This window comes from Vulpes vulpes, chromosome 3 (genome assembly GCF_048418805.1).
Source record: "Vulpes vulpes isolate BD-2025 chromosome 3, VulVul3, whole genome shotgun sequence".
In the NCBI taxonomy this organism is placed as follows: domain Eukaryota; kingdom Metazoa; phylum Chordata; class Mammalia; order Carnivora; family Canidae; genus Vulpes; species Vulpes vulpes.
Genome location: NC_132782.1, coordinates 113,789,178 through 113,807,603, shown reverse-complemented (window position 1 = coordinate 113,807,603; position 18,426 = coordinate 113,789,178). Strand labels below are relative to the sequence as shown.

The 18,426-nt window shown below is 64.7% G+C and overlaps 1 protein-coding gene across 4 annotated transcripts; it reads left to right on the top strand.

Annotated features, from left to right (window-relative positions):
* The first annotated feature begins 159 nt into the window (after positions 1-159).
* TRAF7 (TNF receptor associated factor 7) lies at positions 160-17,531 on the top strand. Of its 4 annotated transcripts, none has more exons than XM_025984822.2 (21): positions 160-360; positions 7,747-7,865; positions 8,089-8,146; positions 9,795-9,886; positions 11,438-11,554; positions 11,876-11,968; positions 12,179-12,212; positions 12,879-13,062; positions 13,168-13,302; positions 13,935-14,152; positions 14,228-14,301; positions 14,526-14,574; positions 14,663-14,790; positions 14,966-15,048; positions 15,798-15,837; positions 15,924-16,040; positions 16,128-16,250; positions 16,438-16,557; positions 16,646-16,777; positions 16,865-16,984; positions 17,153-17,531. In XM_025984822.2, exons 2-21 carry the CDS (start codon positions 7,785-7,787, stop codon positions 17,165-17,167), a joined length of 2,013 nt encoding a protein of 670 aa, XP_025840607.1. In that variant the 5' UTR covers positions 160-360; positions 7,747-7,784; the 3' UTR covers positions 17,168-17,531. The 4 variants fall into 4 exon arrangements, with proteins under 4 accessions (XP_025840607.1, XP_025840609.1, XP_025840608.1 ...); XM_025984824.2 differs by having other exon boundaries at positions 189-360; positions 13,168-13,296; XM_025984823.2 differs by lacking the exon at positions 160-360 and adding an exon at positions 5,600-5,848.
* The last annotated feature ends 895 nt before the right edge of the window (positions 17,532-18,426 follow it).

Genomic DNA, 18,426 nt, shown 5'->3' with positions numbered 1-18,426 from the left:
TTGGGCCTTCCTGACGGAAGTACCGCCCCCATCGCCGCTGATACGCCTCCGGCCCCCCGGCCCCGAACAGGACCGTGAGCGACAGCCGCAAGCAACCAATCAGACTCCGACCTGCAACATAGAGTGATTCTAAAGCTGCCAATCCCGCCCCTCGACGTCGAGCCGCCGGAAATCGTAGTTTCTGAGGAGCCGCGCGTGAGGCGGCCCCACGGACATTGCGAGTCGGGGAACTACAAGTCCCGGCGGGCGCCGCGCCTGGGCGCTTCCGGCTCGCACGTCCTGTCCCTTTCCCGGCCGGCGGCCGCGGGGGCACGATGAAGTGGGAGGGTGGCGCTGCCGCTCCCCGGTGGCCGCGGGCGGGTGAGTGTTGGCGAGGCACGCCTGGCCCGGGGCTCGTGCCTCGGGGCCGCGCGGGGGGCGCGTCGGGGCCCGCGGAGGCGGGGAGCGGCCTGGGGGGCGGGGCGGGCGCGGGCCCGGGTCTCGCGCGGTCGTTGCTTGTTGCCTCCTCCCCGCCGCGTTCGTGGAGCGGCGTCGCGGCCCCGGTTGGCGCGGGCTTTGCTTCTCCGGCAGCTTTTCTGCGGCCCGCCGCTGTTGACACTGGGCGCCGAGCGTTCCCCGTCGTGCTTCGGTGGACGTGGAGCAGCATCCCCGGTCTTCACCCGATAGATACAGGGGCCTCCCTCCCACCCCGTGACCACCCGGAATGCCTCCAGGCATTGGCAGGCGTCCCCTGGGGGCTCAAGCCGGTGATCCCGGGTGCGGAGCGCTGGACAGCACCCGCGGAATCCTGAGGAGTTGTGATAGGTGTTGTGGGAGAAGCAGGACGCTGCGGGGGAGCCCTGGGCGCTCCCACCGCCTTGGTGAGGGCGGAGGTCCCTCCCGCAAGCAGCCTGTCCTGGGAAGTTGTTGGAAGATCATGCCTGGCAGAGGGAGCAAGGTGTGCAAAGGCCAGAATGAGGAGAAGGGGCCAGGTGCACCAGGGAGTGCTGGCAGAGGGGCGACAGGCAAGCCCCTGAGGCCGGTGCAGGGCGCAGGGTGGCAGGGAGGCTGTTGGGGGGGCACTCAAGCCACGAGAGCCGGCGTCAGATCCAAGTCTAGTAAGGAGCCCCTGGCCATGTGTGGAGGACGGACTGATGTTTCCGGGGAAGCAGGAGACGGTGAGGAGGCTGGCCTGTGCGTGGGGGACAGCGGGCTGGGAGGGGGCTCCCACCCCTCACTGGGTCTGCTGTCTTGACCAGGCAGGGGCATGCAGCTGGGGCTAAGCCTGCAGTTCTGGATCCCACCCTGCTTTGGCAGGACAGGGGTGGAGGCTAGGGCTGGGGATTCTGCCTTTTGCAGCCTCCCCTGCTTGGAGCTCCAGGCTGCCCAGCCTTCTCCCCATCCCACAGGCCTCCCCACGCGCACACAGGTCCCCTCTCCTGGTGGCTACCCACCCCCCTGGCCTTTGCCAAGCATGTGGCCTCTCTCTTCCTCATTCCTTCTCTTTGGGCCCCTCCCTTCCCTCACCCCTTCCCTGAAGGCCTGCGTAGCAGACACCACCTCTGTGTCATAAGGGCAGCCCCTACTGCCCTTATCAGAGCTGCCCTGTCAGAGCGGCCCTTACTTGCACTGCTCTGGGGATTCACGTCTCTCCATGGAATCCCCCAGCCCCGGTGTCTCGAGGTTCCTGTGTGGTATCTCTGCATTATCCCCCCCCCCGGCAGCCAGAGCCTCACTGTGAGGGGAAGCGGGGGTAGGTAGGGGCAGCCTGGATGAAGGAGATAACCAGCTGAGAAGGAGGGGGAGTCCTCCTTCCTGAGGGGTCCCTGTGGAGTAACCCCCACTGTGGCTGTGGGTCATGGTATTTTTGGAAACCAATGGAACAGACCAAAGCCTGCAGTATTGACTTGGGACAAGAACCCACAGAAAAGTGCCTACGGGGATCAGTAGTACTCTGGAGCCTCGTCTGCCTCTCCTCCCAGGGCCCCCAGCGGCTCCAGCTCACATTCGCGCCCCCTCCCCAGCACGGGGACTGGCCCACGGTGGGTGTGAACTTGGCCGTGGGAACTGCAAGGCGCCATCCGGGAGATGGGAGCAGTGTGTGGAAGGGCCCGTGCTGGCTGGGGGTCCCCGGGCAGGCTGGGCGCCGTGGCTTGGCGGCTCGGGGCACAGCTTGGACTGGGGCTGCCTGGCCTCAGTGATGGCGGGCTCCTCAGTTTGCTGGCAGAACAGAGGAAGCAGGAGGAACAGGGCTTCGTTCGGCCTCCGCGTGGCCTCCTGCAGGCTCTAAGTCCTGGGATGGCCTCTCAGCTCCGTTTCCGGCTCCCGAGAGAGGCTGCTGTTGGCGGGGCCTTGGCTGGTGCCTTGAGAGGCGTCTCTCACAGTTCCTTTTGTTTTTTGTTTTTGTTTTTTTTTTGTTTTGTTTTTTAATTTTTATTTATTTATGATAGAGAGAGAGAGAGAGAGGCAGGCAGAGGGAGAAGCAGGCTCCATGCACCGGGAGCCCGACGTGGGACTTGATCCCAGGTCTCCAGGATCCTGGGCCAAAGGCAGGCGTTAAACCGCTGCGCCACCCAGGGTTCCCTCACAGTTCCTTTTGGACGTGGGTACATCCACTCCATTTCGGGGCTGGGAAATCGAAGGTCCGGGAGGGTGAGCAGCTTGCCCAAAGTCACGCAACTGTTGTGTGGCAGAGGTGGGATTTGAATCTGACTCCTGCGCTCGTGGCCTTGACCGTGATGCTATTCCATCTCCATAAAGGACACTTGCAGGGGTCAGCGCGTGTCCAGCCTTGGGCAGTGTTGGCAGGACGTAACCTGCTCTGAACCTGGGTCCCCACTGGCCTGACCTTGCTGTTGGGTGGGCCACTGGGGCTTCGCCAGGTGCTCAGGCTGGCTTAGGCAGGAGGGACCCTTGCAGAGGGGCCCGCCAGCCCCCCTCAGCCGTCCAGTGTGCTCTGGCCCTGCGGCAGAAGGCATCGGGTTGCTCCGTGGAGGAGTGTGGGTCAGGCGGGCAAATGACAGAGGAAATTGGCCCCTGGGGTGGGGGGGCAGCTGGTGCTAATGTCACTCGGGGCCTGCTGCTTGGCTGCCCCCAGCAGGGGAGGCATGCTGTCTGGAAGTCTAGTTGGGGGGTGAGCCAACCCCGGGAGCCCCCAGGCAGAAGGAGCAGCCTTGCAGAACCAGGAGGGAAGGGATGTGCCGGGAGTGGGGTGGACTTCGCATGCGCTCCCCGCTTCTGCAGGGAAGCGAGAAAGAGGAAGGCAGAGGGACAGAAACCGCATGGGGAGCGGTGAGAACCGGCCAGGCGGCCTGGAGGTGTAGCCTGGGCCTAAGCCACTGCTGGCCACTTGGCTCTTGGGCACAGGCCCAGGACCCGTCTCCACAGGTTCAGACTCGCTGATTTAAGGCAGTGTGGTACGTGCTGCAGCGTGGGACATGCTCCCATTTGTACCCCTGCCGCTAGAGGTGGGCCAGACCCTGAGTTGGTGGGAGAGTGTGGGCAGGTAAGAGTGGGCCCTGCAACCAGGTGCTGAGATAGGACAAATACCACCTTTTCCCAGAATGCTCTCTCCCTGCTCCGGATCTGGCCAGTCCCTTCCTCCAGGAAGCTCTCCGGGAGTACCCTCCCAGCCCCGCCCCCCCAGGCTGAGTCTACAGCTTGTATGTGGCCATCCATCCTATGGGAGGGAAAGAGTAGGAGATGAGTCTGGCCCCAAGGGGCAGGTGGAAAGGCAGAGGCATTCCCCTTGCTGAGTGGGGGTTAGAGCCAGGCTGGCCCAGCAGGAGGGATGCTCTCCCTCCAGCAGAGGGGCCTGTGGGTGCTGGAGAGGCTGGGCCTGGATACCCAAGGTGAGAGACCAGGCGGGGGTGTAAGGACCCAGCATCCCAGGGACGACCTTGGAGCTCCTGTGGATTAGGACTGTGGGTACAGAGACAAGGGTGGCAGGTGAGGGCAGGGAGGCCTGGCCGGCCTCGAGCCAGTACCTGCTGAGGTGCTGAGGGGATCCCTGACATCACACCCTACATGTCTGGGATGGAAAAGACATGCTAAGAGGACGTCAGGGGGAGTGTATGTGGCTCTGCTATGGCAACGCAGCCTGTTTCTATAGGATTTGGCCGCCCCGCTTGGGCTTGGGCCCAGGGGCCCCGGGCAGGGGCTGACCCAGGGGCTGGGTGGTCCGAGGGTAATACGGGGCCTGTGCCTGGAGCTCCGGCTGTAATCCAGCCGGCCACCCACAGCTCCGTGCCAGGCAGGGCTGCGGTGTCCTGAATCACTGGTACTCCCCCCGGAACCGTCACCACCAAATGTGCGGCCTGATGGGGTTTCCAGGGCACGCCTACCCCCTTGTTGGCTCAGCACAGGCGGTTTGGGAGACCCCACCACGCCCTCCACCTGGGGCAGCTGGGGGAGCCGCCTCGGGGTGGGGCTTGGCTCCAGTGAGACCTGCTTCTGTCCCTCCACCCCGGCCCCCCCGCGGGATTCCAGCATGTGCACTGCCCACTCCACTGGCTGCCGGCCACACAAACCACGCTGGGAGACCCATGTCCCACACTCCCAAGGGTGACGCCTTAGCAGATCCCGATGGCTTCTGTCCAGGGCATGAGCTGGGGAGGGGTCCCCCAGAGAAGGGGGATGGTGGGGGGGCTTTCCCGGTAAGGAGCTAGGGGTAGGACCTTGTAGGTGGATCTCTGGTTCCCCCTTGGGCAGGGAGTGTACCCCAGAGCCCCAGAAGTCCTTTGGATACAGATGTGGGTGGACAAAGATCCCTGGGCCTTGACCCTAGGCTCACGTGAGGGGCTACAGGGGGGCTCGTTCTGCACTGACCCTGAGCGCCCTTGAGTACCACGCACCCCCCCCCCCCCCCCCCCCCCCCCCCCCCCGTCCCCGCTCCAGGCAGACAGACCACCCATCTCTGCCGGGACTTGGGGTCTTGTGTCTCTAAGAGAATTCTCAGGTCCCTGCCCCGGGCTCTGCTGAGGCACCTGGAAGAGGCAGGGTAGGGACCTGGCTGGGGAGGGGGAGCTGGTGGGGGGGTCTGTCTCCTCCCACCCCAGCTGGGCCTGGCAGGTCCAGCCCACAGCTCCTCCCAGTTTGGGAGAGTCCGGTTGTCCAGTTGACAGCTCCCTGTCAGCTTTCTTACAGGGTAATGTGGAGTGGTGAAGGGGCCAACCCCCCCCCCCCCCGGGGGCTGGGGCACACCCCCAGGACAGCTGGGGGGCCAGGGGGTGTGGAGCTGTGCGGGTCACTTCCCGGGTTTGGCCTGCAGACCTGGAGGATGCCAGAGAAGACTCTTATTGCAAGATGCAACCCCTGGGGAGGGAGCAGGGCTGAAAGCTCAGGGCATCTTGCTCAATTCCTGGATGCTTAGGGTAGGATCTGATCCCTGTGTTGGGGGCGCACAGCTGGGCGGGGGCAGTGGCCTGCACCCTGGGGCTGCGTGCCAACCTGTGTAAATGGGGAAGTGGTTCCCTTGTCCCTACTCCATCCCTACTTCCGCCCTTTCCCGTGGCTGGGTTTTGCTCTCTGCCCCCACCCGCTGCCCTGCCCTGCGTCTGAGGCCGCTATTGGCCGTTGGGGGACTCTCCAGCCCATTTGCATGTTGCCCTGCTAGCCCTGCATGCCTTTCTGTTTACTTCACTCCTGAGCGAGGGAGAGCCAGACGCCAGACGCCAGACGCCTGCACTCTCAGACTTCAGCAACAGGCACACAGGCCCCATGGGGGCTGGTGGACTGGCCGGGGTCCCGGGGAGTGTCCCTGCTGGGGTCGCGGCTGCCCAGACCCCGGGTGCTGCTTGCTGGAGCTGGCGGCTGGCCTCTGGGCTTTGGGAGCTTGCAGCAGAGGGAGCGGATGGATTGTAAAATCCAGGTCAGTGTGGGCCAGCCACCTCCCTGCGACCCATCCCCACCCTCCTCCCAGCTCGCCCGCCCGTGGTGCTGAGGTGGGAGCCAACCTTGGGCTTCCCGAAAGGTGAGTCCTGGAGCTCCTCTATTTGAGCTGTGTGGACCTCACCCCGGCAACAGTGGCCATAATCCAAGCAGGGCAGCACCCAAGATTTCCTGCTTAGCACGGAGACCAGCAGCGGCGCTGGAGGTTGGGCTTCTGGACACGCCACATTCACACCTCGGGCCTGATACTGCCCACTCCCAGGAGCCCCTGCCTGCGCCCCCACCCAGAGGACAAGTCACTGGAGAGCCTGGTCTGGGACACAAAGCCAAGTCCCTTGAGTCACAGCAGGGGGAGTGATGGGCAGGAGGGGAGGCTTTGGCCCACCTCGTGTGTCCCTCTAACTAGCTGGACCCGTAGGGCACTCTGAGCAGGGCTGGCGGTACCTTGTGGGTGCCAACTCGGGGGCTGAGAGTCACCCATTGAGGCCTGAGTCTAGAAGCCTGGGAGGGGGGCTTGAGGGTGACATTTGAAGGGGCAGGTGGGAGAAAACACAGGGTGAGGGCTGGACAGATAGCTCAGGAGCAGTGTGGGGACAGAGCTTGAGGGCCAGCTCTCTCCTGGAGACCGCAGGTTGGGCCCGAAGACCCCTGCGTGGCTCCGGGGTGTGTGTGAGGCAGACGTGGGTGGCCAGGTGTGCTGGGTCACGAGGGCCTGATGGAGAAGGTGCTGCAGCCAGCTGACCGCGGGTGGGGACAGAGAGCATCCCCTGCCTTCTCCCATGGTGTGGGAGGCCTAGCAGCCCACCTGCCAGGCACCCTTCCCAGTCCTGGGGGCCTTCAGACCACGGGGTGGGCCCCAGCCTGCCACACCCCCTTCCGTCCCATAGGAGCAAGACCAGCTGGTCTCCCGGAGAGATGCTGACACTTGTTCTGGTGGCTGGGCTGGGCGGCTGGTGATGAGCTCATGGTGTAGCATCCCAGGGGGGCTGCTCAGGGGTCTCCCGCGGCAGAGAGCTCATGTCTGCCAGGTGGAGGCAGTCCTGGGGATGCAGCCTTCCTTCTCGTGGGGAGCCTGGCCTGACACTGGGGCCCTGTGGCTACGCTGACTCCGGGCCATGGCAGGAGGTGGGGCACAGGCCACGACTGTGGACCCTGACGCTGGGAGGGCCTCTGGGAAGGGGCAGTGGAGCAGCTCTCCCCGGCCCATCCATGATCTGGGCAGCCACTGGCCTTCTCCCCTCCAGTAGCCTGTGCTCCCCTCTTCTGTTCTCGGAGGCCCAGGATGGTTCCCACTGTGCCCTCTCCTGCCACCTCCGCCCACGAGTCCTCAGCTAAGCCTGGGGAGTGAGTCAGGGCTCTCATCTCTTGCCTCTGCCCCCAAAATGGCTTTATCTGCATGACGAGGCTCTGAGTGTTGGGCGCCAGGTGTGTCATGCATAGGTTCCCGGGGGTGTGGCCACCGTCCCCTGTCTACAGGACAGGGACTACCCAGGGCCTGACACACCTACCCTGGCAGGAAGCAGGCATATGGCTTGATCCCGCCCTGGGCGCCACGGCCCAGTCTCGGCCCCGAGGACAGCTGCCCTCACACCTGGGGGGTCAGACGGCACCGTGGGGGCCTCCACCTCCGGGGTGGAGCTAGTGGCTTTTCTGAAGGGCTAGGCCTTAAAGGAAGGTAAAACCCAGGGCTTGCTGCTTGCCTATAGCCGGGGCCTCCTCCCTTCCTGGGGCCTGTGTACACCTGGGGTAGGAGGCGGGCCGGGAGAGGGACTTTGCCCATGTGGCCGCGCCTCGTCAGGACCGGTGGCGGAGAGGCCGAAGTGTGCCCGTGGGGACCAGGCTACTGTCTGAAGCCCACCCCTTGTGCCGCCCGCCCAGGAGACGCTGCCGGAGGACCCTAGATGCCTTTCTAGAGCATGAGCTCGGGCAAGAACGCCCGCTACAACCGCTTCTCCGGGGGGCCCGCCAACCTTCCCACCCCAGACGTCGCAGCCGGGGTAAGAGGAGACCTCGTGGGTCGGGGTCTGCCCTTTACGCCCGCTACACATGCACGGCCCTCCAGCAGAGCTTCTGGAGCCGACCCCTCCTGGCCTGGGTGGTCCGTGCATACGCACGCATGCCCACAGGCACACCGACGTGAAGGCATGTCTGCGCGTGTTTGTGTGTGTGTCCACATCCACTTCGGGGGCCGGGGTCAAACCTCCTGCATTCTCTCTCCAGACCAGGATGGAAACGACCTTTGGGCCCGCCTTTTCGGCTGTCACCACCATCACGAAAGGTGAGTGTGCCAGCCCCAGCCGGTCTGGGCTGGCAGGACTGGGTGGCACTAGCTCCCACCAGGGTATGTGGGGTGCTTCCAGTGGGGCAGGAGCGGCACCGGCGTTGGAGGGGGGCTCCCTGCTGCTCTGCTGCTGCTGCGTCCCCGTCCCGTCCCGCACCCTGGATCCCCCACCCATCCCTAGTGAGCCCTGGCCCGTCCCCGCCCCAAGGTCCTAGCAGCCCCTGCAGGACCGGGACTGGGGACCACCCAGGACACTGGCAGGTGAGAAGGACTCATAGGGTCCTTCCTCCAGCCTGGTTGCACCCCTGGGCCGTTTATCGGAGGAGGTCATCAGGAGCAACAAACGGGGGCACAGCCTCTTTCCCGGGTCATGAGGGTCACGAGGGTCACGAGGGATGTGGGCATGGGGTTCAGGGGGTGCCTTTCTGCTGCACTGCTCCTTGCACAAGTAGCTAGTTTCTCAGGGCTTTTCTGGAGGTTCCTCCAGCAGGTGGCGGGGCTGCCTCGCACATGTGTTCACGCCGGCTCCTCTGCCACTGGGTGACCCAGCCCAAGGCTCTGAAAGGGCCCTTTTTTCTTCTTTGACGTTCGGTCCTGAGCAAAAGAAAAGAAACGTCGCCTGTCATCCCAGCACCTGAGGTGCTCTCCTCAACGCTTCGCCACCCTCAGAAGCTGCAGGGCTCCGGGCTGAGTCTGTCTGGCACTCGCCCCACCAGCACCCTGCTCAGTGGTGGGGAGGGGTCAGAGCTGGGCGTGCCTCACCGAGCCTCTCACAGTACAGATAGGGAAACTAAGGCCCAGTCACAGGCAGCTGCTCAGACCTGGAATCACGAACCCAGGTCTTCGGGGCTGGGCATGACGTCTGGGCTTGGCTGGTGCCGGCCATGCCAGGGCTTCCGGCTGCTGCCCACAGGGCCTGTGAGGGAGGTTCTCAGGCTCTCACGTGGACCCCTGGCCAACAACTTCCATGCAGTGGGCTGAGAAGGCCGGAGGCTGGGCCGGGTTCTGGCCAGGGGAGCAGTGGAAGACGAGTGGACCCCGCAGTGGGCTGTCCCAGGCCCCACCACACACCAGTTGAGGGGCCTCTCTGCCTCTGTTACTCCCGGGTGCACGGAGGCCATCAGAGCCCCCGCCCCCACCCTGGCAGTGAGGGCAGACAAGACCGTATCCCAGATCCAAGCACATGGCATTGGGTATGATCACTCAGGCGTTGGCCTCGTGCCTCAGCCAGACACAGGGCAGCCCCAGGAGCAGGCTGGCAGAGGGGAGAGGCAGAGAAGACCTTCCACCCTCCTTTCAGCCCACCTAGGGAGTGCGAATGTGGGGGCTCCTCCCTTCCTGGACCACCGCGGCCCTAGCTGGGGGCTCAGGCCAGCTCACGCCCTTGCCCTTCCCATGCTCCGGCTCCTGCCGGGGGCTCCCAGCTGCCCACGAGCCCAGCCCTGGCCAGTGTCCCTCAGATCAAGAAGGAGGCCAGGGAAGCAGGTGGGGGCAAGGAGACTTGCCAGAGAGAACTAGCCCCATGTCAGGCCCAACTCCTGCCGCTGCTGGGCCCATCTGCCCAGGGGCCCGCCTCCCACCATGATGGGCCAGGCACAGCCCCGTGACCCCCACTCATGGCATTCCAACCCTCTTTGCTTGGCAGCTGATGGGACCAGCACGTACAAACAGCACCGCAGGACGCCGTCCTCCTCCAGCACCCTCACCTACTCACCACGAGATGAGGAGGACAGCATGGTAGGTCTGTGCCGTGACCACCTCTCCCCACAGCCTCCTGCCGTGCCCCCCTTCCCAAGAGCCTGGTCCCTGGAGTAGCTGAAGAGGGCGGCTCAGCTGCGAGGCATGCCCCAGCATAGGTCTGCAGTGGGTAGTGGGCCAAGGAGGCAGAGGGCTGGCGTGTCCGGATACCCTAAGGCCTCAGTACCCATGGCTGGACTGCGTGGAAGACGAGTCCAGAGAGGGCAGCTGGGCTGTAGGGTGCAGGGCCTACAAGCTGGAGCGACAGGAGCCACGGACTGTTCAGCCCTGCGGGTGACAAGATCAGATTTCCATTTTTAAAGGTGCCTCTGGTGTGAAGTGGAGGATGGGGGGGTGGGCCGCTGGGTGGAGATTGGAGGCCCGAGCAGGTGCCTGGGGGCTGTGAGGGCTGCACAGGTGCGGGACAGCCAGAGAGCTTCCTGCCACTGGCGCTGCAGAGTGAGGAAGGGGCTCCGGGCAGTGTCAGGTTGGCTGTCCGTGCCCAGGCCGTGTGGCCAGCGTCAGGGTGGCTGTGCTCTGCCTGCCTGGGCCCTGGCCCTGCCGATGGAAGGGAGGACCTGCACTGGCCCCGGGGGGGTGGCTGGGTCCCTCCTGCCACTCGCCTGTCCCAGGCCTTGTTTTCTGCCTTCCCTCAGCGGGACCTCACCAGTGCATGCCTGGCTGACTCCAGCTAGTTTTCCTGCCCTCCCAGCCTCGCAGGATTCACGCCTTCACGTGCTGGGCTGCCGCGCCTTGGATTCTATTTAATCCAAAGATAAACGGTGTTTTTACACATTCAAACGTGCCACACGCTAGGTGCCGCACCAGGCCTTCTCCAAACACAAAGCAGATGCTTGGCGCCCCACTCCCTGTGGCTGCACCTGCCTCGGGCTCCATGACCCCTGACTCCCCTGTGGCTGGTGGGGAGGGGATTTTCCTGACCTTGTTCAGACAGGGGCAGCCGCGGGCCCATGGGCTGTGGAGGCTGGAGATCTGTGGTTCATGAATGAGGCCTCTGGGTGGGCTGGGAGTGTGGGGAGCAGTGGCTCTTACAGGATCCCTACTTGGGGGGGACAGAGCCCCCCCTGGCTCCCCCAGACCCTCCCCCTCTGGCTTAGGCATCTTGGCCCGGGGTCAGCGGGGGCATCCCTGCCCTCCATGGGAGCCTCAGTGGCCTGGCTGAGGGGACCCGGGGACCCAGGGCCCCGTAGTATCCGCCAGCCGTCCCTCCCTCTGGCGGTCCGGGCACTGAGGCTGGCCCAGGACTGGCTGATGGAGGCGCCCCGTGCGCAACCCACACTCCCTCACGGGAAGCAGGAAGCGGGCCAGGCGAGCGTGTCCTCCTGGAATTCAATAGCAGGAAGTCTCTCCATTTACACAAAGAAAGTTGGCAGACGTGCGCGGGTGGCCCAGCAACAGGGCCGGGACTGCCGGGCAGGCAGGGGCCCGGGCACCGCACCGGCTCCCCGGGCACACGCGTGAGCGCCCACCGGGACCAGGGGACCCTGCCCTCCCCGCGGCTGACGGGCTGCCCGCCCCCGTGCCCTGCAGCCCCCCATCAGCACCCCACGCCGCTCCGACTCGGCTATCTCCGTCCGCTCCCTGCACTCAGAGTCCAGCATGTCCCTGCGCTCCACATTCTCGCTGCCTGAGGAGGAGGAGGAGCCGGTAGGTGTGTCCGCGGCAGGGCGGCCCCTCCGTCTGTGGTGGCGGTGGCGGCAGGACCTTCCCCTTGGCCTGGTGAGAGGGTGTGATCCCGCCCAGTCCCCCCAGGCACGCTTTTCGCCTTCTCAGCCCAGGCAGTGAGGGTGGATCCCGGTGTGGGGGGTCCCTTCCAGTCTTCATCAGGTGGACGGTACGCACGGGCCACCAAGGGCACAGCTAGAGGGACCATCCCCATCCCCTCCAGTGCAGGCCCAGCCCGGGGCCTCAGCAGGCCCTCCCTGGGCCAGGGCGCAGCAGCCCCCTCACCCGCCTGCCCTGCTCTAGGAGCCGCTGGTGTTTGCTGAGCAGCCCTCGGTGAAGCTCTGCTGCCAGCTTTGCTGCAGCGTGTTCAAGGACCCTGTGATCACCACGTGTGGGGTAAGGCCACCGCATCCTGCCCTGCCCGTCCCTTCCTGACCTGTACATTGCCATGAGGCCAGGCAGGCTGCCGGCCACTGTGCTGCGGAACTTTGGTCTCAGTCACGGGCCCAGCAGGTGTGGCTGCCCTGCAGGTGCCCCTGTAGGGGGCCCGGGCGGTTGGGGGGCAGCTCTGTGGCTGTGCTCCAAGCTCACCCGTCATCTCCACAGCACACGTTCTGTCGAAGATGCGCCTTGAAGTCAGGTAAGGCCCTTGCAGACCCAGGCCTGGCCACCTCGTTACCCAGGGTGGGGTGGGGGTGGGGTGGGGTCCCTCCAGGGGGTCCTATTCCGCGCCCAGCACTGATGGTGCCCCTGCTACACGGGGGCTCCTCCCTCATCCTGCCCCCAGCAGCTCTGCCACGGGCAGCAGCAGCACCAGGTGCACGCTGGCCAGCCTCTGAACCTGACGGGCAGAGCAGTGAGACCCACAGCTCACGGGCCCCGGGCTCTCTGACGGGGGCTGCCCACCTCACTGTCTTGGCCTTGGAGCCCTGGCCCAGGCCTGGCTCCTCTCCACGCTGTGTCTCCAGCTCTCTCCACCCCGTCCCAGACTCCTGAGTCAGCTGAGGGACCTCTGTTCCCTCCTCCTCACCCAGTGGTCATTCCTGGTGGCCCAGCTATGCACCCCTCCTGTTCCAGGCCTCTCAGCAGGGCAGGTAGATGAGTGGATCAGGCCCCAGACACAGGCTCATTCCACCCAGTGTGGGGAGCATGCTCTGGGCCTGCCACACCAGGCCTCAGTTTCCCACCAGCTGCTCACCAGGGAAGAGTCCTCCCCCAGCACAGCCTGGCCACAGTGCTCTGAGCAGAGGTGCCAGGGGACAGGGTGGCCAGGTGGACTGTGGGGTCAACACGCCCTTCCCTCCAGAGAAGTGCCCCGTGGACCACGCCAAGCTGACGGTGGTGGTGAACAACATTGCGGTGGCCGAGCAGATCGGGGAGCTCTTCATCCACTGCAGGCACGGCTGCCGGGTGGCAGGGGGCGGGAAGCCCCCAGTCTTTGAGGTGGACCCCCGAGGGTGCCCCTTCACCATCAAGCTCAGCGCTCGCAAGTAAGTACCCTCCACAGCCAGCTCTCGGGGTGCTGAGAACCAGCGCCCCAGCTCCCGGGGTGCTGAGAACTGGCGCCCCTGCCCGCCGTGTCCTGCCTCCCACAGGGACCACGAGGGCAGCTGTGACTACAGGCCCGTGCGATGCCCTAACAACCCCAGCTGCCCACCCCTCCTCAAGATGAACCTGGAAGCCCACCTCAAGGAGTGCGAGCACATCAAGTGTCCCCACTCCAAGTACGGGTGAGTGGGCGGGGGCGGGTGCGCGGGGGCTGCCCTAGGACGGTGGTGGGCAGGCAGGAGGGCAGGGGGTGGGGGCCGGGCTGGCATTCACAGTCCCTCCTTCAGCAAACCTTTGTTGAGATCCACTTGTGTGCTGAGCGCTGGGGAGACAGCCAGGGTCCCCAGGGAGACGGACCCTAGCGGGAGCCACACCACCAGCTGTGTAATTACAACCTGAGGTACAGGTGCTGTGCAGGAGAGACCCGAGCTCTACAGGAACGCAGAGGGGTCGGAGTGGCTGGGGCGCGGGGGGCCAGGGAAGGCGGGCCCTGAGAACTAATGCATGTGCGGGTGTGCGCCAAGGACCAGCACAAGGGCTCTGGGCAGCTGGACCCATGGGGGCGGGGGGGCAGCTGAGGTGTGCTGGGCAGGAGGGGCAGGAGCTGGGAGGCAGGCCAAGGGCCCTCGGAGGGCTGCGAGCAGGAGCAAAGTGACTGGATTTCCTTGCAAAGCAGCTGCTGGGCGCTGAGCGGGAGCAGGACACATAGGCCGGGAGCAGGTGTGGGGAGGACTGGACAGAGACTCCTGGGGTGAGGGGCCCCGCCAAGTGGGCAGGTGAGCTGGTGGGCAGGGCAGCCATCCTGGCCCTCCAGGTGCACGTTCATCGGGAACCAGGACACGTATGAGACGCACCTGGAGACCTGTCGCTTCGAGGGCCTGAAGGAGTTTCTGCAGCAGACGGACGACCGCTTCCACGAGATGCACGTGGCGCTGGCCCAGAAGGACCAGGAGATTGCCTTTCTGCGCTCCATGCTGGGCAAGCTCTCAGAGAAGATTGACCAGCTGGAGAAGAGCCTGGAGCTCAAGTTCGGTGAGGGCATGTCCCAGAGAGGCAGGGTGGCAGCCCCTCCTCCTGGTCCCTGACGCCCTCTTCCCTGTCACCCAGACGTCTTAGACGAAAACCAGAGCAAGCTCAGTGAGGACCTCATGGAGTTCCGCAGGGATGCGTCCATGCTGAACGTGAGCAGCAGTTGGGGCCCAAGTGGAGGGGGCAGTGGGGGGAGCAGGGGGGCTCAGGACTGCCCCTCATGTAGGTCCCAGCAGGAGGCCCATCCCCGCTCAGCGTCAGGTGCCTGTGCCAGGGATGGCTGCCGCTGCACCTGCTCTGCCCCGGCCGAGCGCTGCCTGGGGGCAGGGGGTAACAGAGCCACAGCCAACGTGACTTCCGCTCTTGCCCTTGGCAGGACGAGCTGTCCCATATCAACGCGAGGCTCAACATGGGCATCCTAGGATGTGAGTACCGGCCTGCTGCTCCCGCCCCCGCCCCTGCCCCCACCCCCGGGCGCCGCCAGGCCCTCACCAGCTCCTCCCGTCCCCACAGCCTACGACCCGCAGCAGATCTTCAAGTGCAAAGGAACCTTCGTGGGCCACCAGGGCCCTGTCTGGTGTCTCTGTGTCTACTCCATGGGGGACCTGCTCTTCAGTGGCTCCTCCGACAAGACCATCAAGGTGAGTGGGGTCTTGCCTGGGGGGTGGTCTACAGCCTGGGGCAGGGTGGGCACTGCATGCCAACCTCTCCAGCTCTGGCCTGCCTGTGGCCGAGGCTTTTCCCTGAGCACACCTTCCATCCTTGCTGGCATTGGGCTGACCCTGCTGGGACCCACCCTGACCCTGGTCTCTGCAGGTGTGGGACACATGTACCACCTACAAGTGCCAGAAGACCCTGGAGGGTCACGACGGCATTGTGCTAGCGCTGTGCATCCAAGGGTGAGTGGAAGCATGTGTGCATCTACTGCCCACAGCGCCCATGCAGAGCCAACGACAGGAGACCCCATGCCGCCACCCCGTGGGCCATAGCTCGAGCCTGTGTGGCCCCATGTGTCCTCAAGTGGCTGTGTTTAGCCCTCTTGTGGGGCACCCTCGCTCTCGAGCAAGGCTGGATGGCGAGGTGGTAGCACACGGGCCCTCCCTCTCTGAAGACACACATTCACGATGTATGGAGCTGGTGTGGGGGTGCCTCAGGCAGCCAGAGGGCATGGTGGAGGCGGGAGTTCAGCTCCTGCTCGCCGGCCTGTAGCCAGAGCCCTGGGCACGGTTCAGGGACAGGACCACCGAGTCGCTGTCCCGGCAACCCTCTTGCCCCCAGGGTAGCCCCTTCTAGACCTTTTCTCTTGTCTCGTCATGAGGTCTTATGTCATGGCATGAGCACGAGGCATGGAGAGAGGGAGGCGCATGCTCGCTCCCAGAAAGCAGCGGCTTCACTGCCAGCAGCACTGACGGGGGTCATTACCTCCCAGCTCGCTGTCGGACACCTGCCAAGCAGGCAGCAGGGGTCGGGCTTCCATTCCCAAGGTTCCCTCGCTGAGACAGGAAAACCAAGGACTCGAGAGAGCGGGTGTGGCCCTGGTGCTGGCCCGAGCTGCCGATTCCTGGTGGCTGCTGCTCCCTCGGCCTGGCAGGGCAGTGTCAGCAAGCATGGTGGCTTCTGCCCTGACACCTTGCCTCCGCTCCCCCAGGTGCAAGCTGTACAGTGGCTCAGCGGACTGCACCATCATCGTGAGTGGGGCAGACAGGTGGGCGGGAGAGGCCGGGGCCACACTGGGGTCTGGGAACCTGAGGCCGCCCGTTCTCCCGCCCACCAGGTGTGGGATATCCAGAACCTGCAGAAGGTGAACACAATCCGGGCTCACGACAACCCGGTGTGCACGCTGGTCTCCTCACACAACATGCTCTTCAGCGGCTCCCTGAAGGCCATCAAGGTCCGGCAGGACATTGCGCATGCACATGTGGGGCATCGGGGTGCCGGGTGCCTGCCCCTCAGCCTATGCTCACAGCTGTCCCCGCAGGTCTGGGACATCGTGGGCACTGAACTGAAGCTAAAGAAGGAGCTCACGGGTCTCAACCACTGGGTTCGGGCCCTGGTGGCTGCCCAGAGCTACCTGTACAGTGGCTCCTACCAGACAATCAAGGTATGCCCTGTGTGCTTCCCACGGGAGGACCGCCCCCTGTGACAGCACCGCCCAGGCCTGCTCCTGGGGGCTCCATCTCCCCTGTCCCCTCACATATCCTGGGGGATGGGGAAGCTGCTCATGCTGTCCAGAGCCTCAGAAGCTCTGGTGCCTGGCCGGGGACCAAGTGGCCTGAGCTTGTCCGCAGATCTGGGACATCCGGACCCTCGACTGCATCCACGTCCTGCAGACATCTGGCGGCAGCGTCTACTCTATTGCTGTGACGAATCACCACATTGTCTGTGGCACCTACGAGAACCTCATCCATGTAAGGCGGACGCCTAGGGGCAGGCCCTAACTCTGGGCCCCTGTCCTCCCTCATTTGTGGCTCTGACGTGCCTGTGCCACTCTGTCAGGTGTGGGACATCGAGTCCAAGGAGCAGGTGCGGACCCTGACAGGCCACGTTGGCACCGTGTACGCCCTGGCCGTCATCTCCACGCCAGACCAGACCAAAGTCTTCAGTGCGTCCTATGACCGGTCTCTCAGGGTGCGTGCTGCGCTAGCCTGATGCTGCTGGGAGGCTGAGGGTGGGCGGCGGGGCCCGGGTGAGGCCTCATGTTCCATGTGCCCCCAGGTGTGGAGTATGGACAACATGATCTGCACGCAGACCCTGCTACGTCACCAGGGCAGTGTAACTGCACTGGCTGTGTCCCGGGGCCGGCTCTTCTCAGGTGCCGTGGACAGCACTGTGAAGGTCAGCACCTTGGCTTGGGCCTTCCCGGGGCTGCACACCCGGAGCAGGGGACAGGGGCTGAGGACCTAGGAGCTTTGGGCAGGTGGCCCTAGAGGGCCAGGACGAATGGCAGGTGGTGGTGAGGCAGCGGGGCCAAAGGGCACCTGAGACAGAGCCCTTCCTCTGCAGGTTTGGACTTGCTGATGGAATCCAGGCCAGTGTTGGCTTCCTCTGGGACCTCACAGGCCTGTCCCAAGCAGGTTGGCCATGTGAGGGGCCTCGGGGGAGGGTCTCTGCCTGGCCCATGGGGACAGGCAGGCAGGCTCATTTGGCCAGGCAGTATCCTCCCTGCCCTGTGCCTGGCGAGCCTCCCTCTGCTTGGCCTTGTGATCGTCGCTGCCGGGGCTGCGCCCAGCCCCCCCTGGTGCCAGGTACGATGCTCGCCCGGCCCACGCTCCATCCCCCCCCCAGATGGACTGTGGGCCTTTTTACTCACCTTTTCTACTGTTTTTAGACTGTATATAGATTTGATTACTTCCTGATTGAAATAAAAACTGCACAGACTGTGGCTGTGAGTGGGGACAGTCCTTGGGGTGACAGAGAGGCCACCCCAGAATGCCAGCAGGAGGGAGGCTGGGGAGGAGCCACAGAAGGGCTCCTCTGGTGAGCCCCAGAATGTAAGCCCCCTGACCGACTTCCTGCTGCCAGGAGCAAGCTAGACCCCCACTCTCCCCAACACATGTCCCCAAGAAGTGAGCCAGGCAGCTCTGTTTTCTGCTGTTTATTGACAGCTGACAGCAGCTCCCTGCCCGGAACCCCCCTCCCCACTTGCTGGAGCCCCGGCCCGGGCCGCCCACTGTAGAGAGGCCAGGCGCACCCACCTGGGGCAGCATCAGGGCATGACAATTGGAAGGGGCCCCACATGCCCAGATGCCACATTGGCCGATCCCCTCTGCCCGCCCACATCACAACCGCTGGTTTTCGGCGTCGATTTTTTTTTTTTTTTTTTTTTTTTAAGAAACGTCAAAGTTGTGCCCAACACACGTGGATCAGCAAACACAATAGAGGAGGCCAGTCAGTACTTTTTGGAGAGAGAGGAGAGAGGAAAAGAGGGGGGGCAAGGACCACACGACACAGCCTGGGACCATGAGCAGAAGCGTCTGTGGGAACTTGGATGGGGGAGAGTCCCGGGAAGGAGGGTTGGGCACCCCCCCACCCTGCACGCGCCACACGCAGCCTGGCATGCACACCCTGCACCCACCGCTGCCCCCGGGCTGATGTGCCCATGTCGCACGCACAGCTGCCCCAACACCGAGGCGCACCTCCCACCAGCACCCCCGGGAGGGCAGGGACCCTCCCCACCAGCTCCACGGTGTGGAGGACACAGCCCAGCAGCAAGCAAGGCACATCCTTCGAGTTCTTCAGATGCAGAGAAGTTAGGAGAGAGGGAGGGGGAGGGGGAG

Excerpts from the sequence above, each read along its gene's own strand:
- TRAF7 (XM_025984822.2), top strand. The coding sequence starts at position 7,785 with ATGAGCTCGGGCAAGAACGCCCGCTACAACCGCTTCTCCGGGGGGCCC. Across the intron at positions 11,969-12,178 it reads CTGTGATCACCACGTGTGGG|CACACGTTCTGTCGAAGATG; the intron begins GTAAGGCCACCG and ends TCATCTCCACAG. Across the intron at positions 16,251-16,437 it reads GCTCCTACCAGACAATCAAG|ATCTGGGACATCCGGACCCT; the intron begins GTATGCCCTGTG and ends GCTTGTCCGCAG.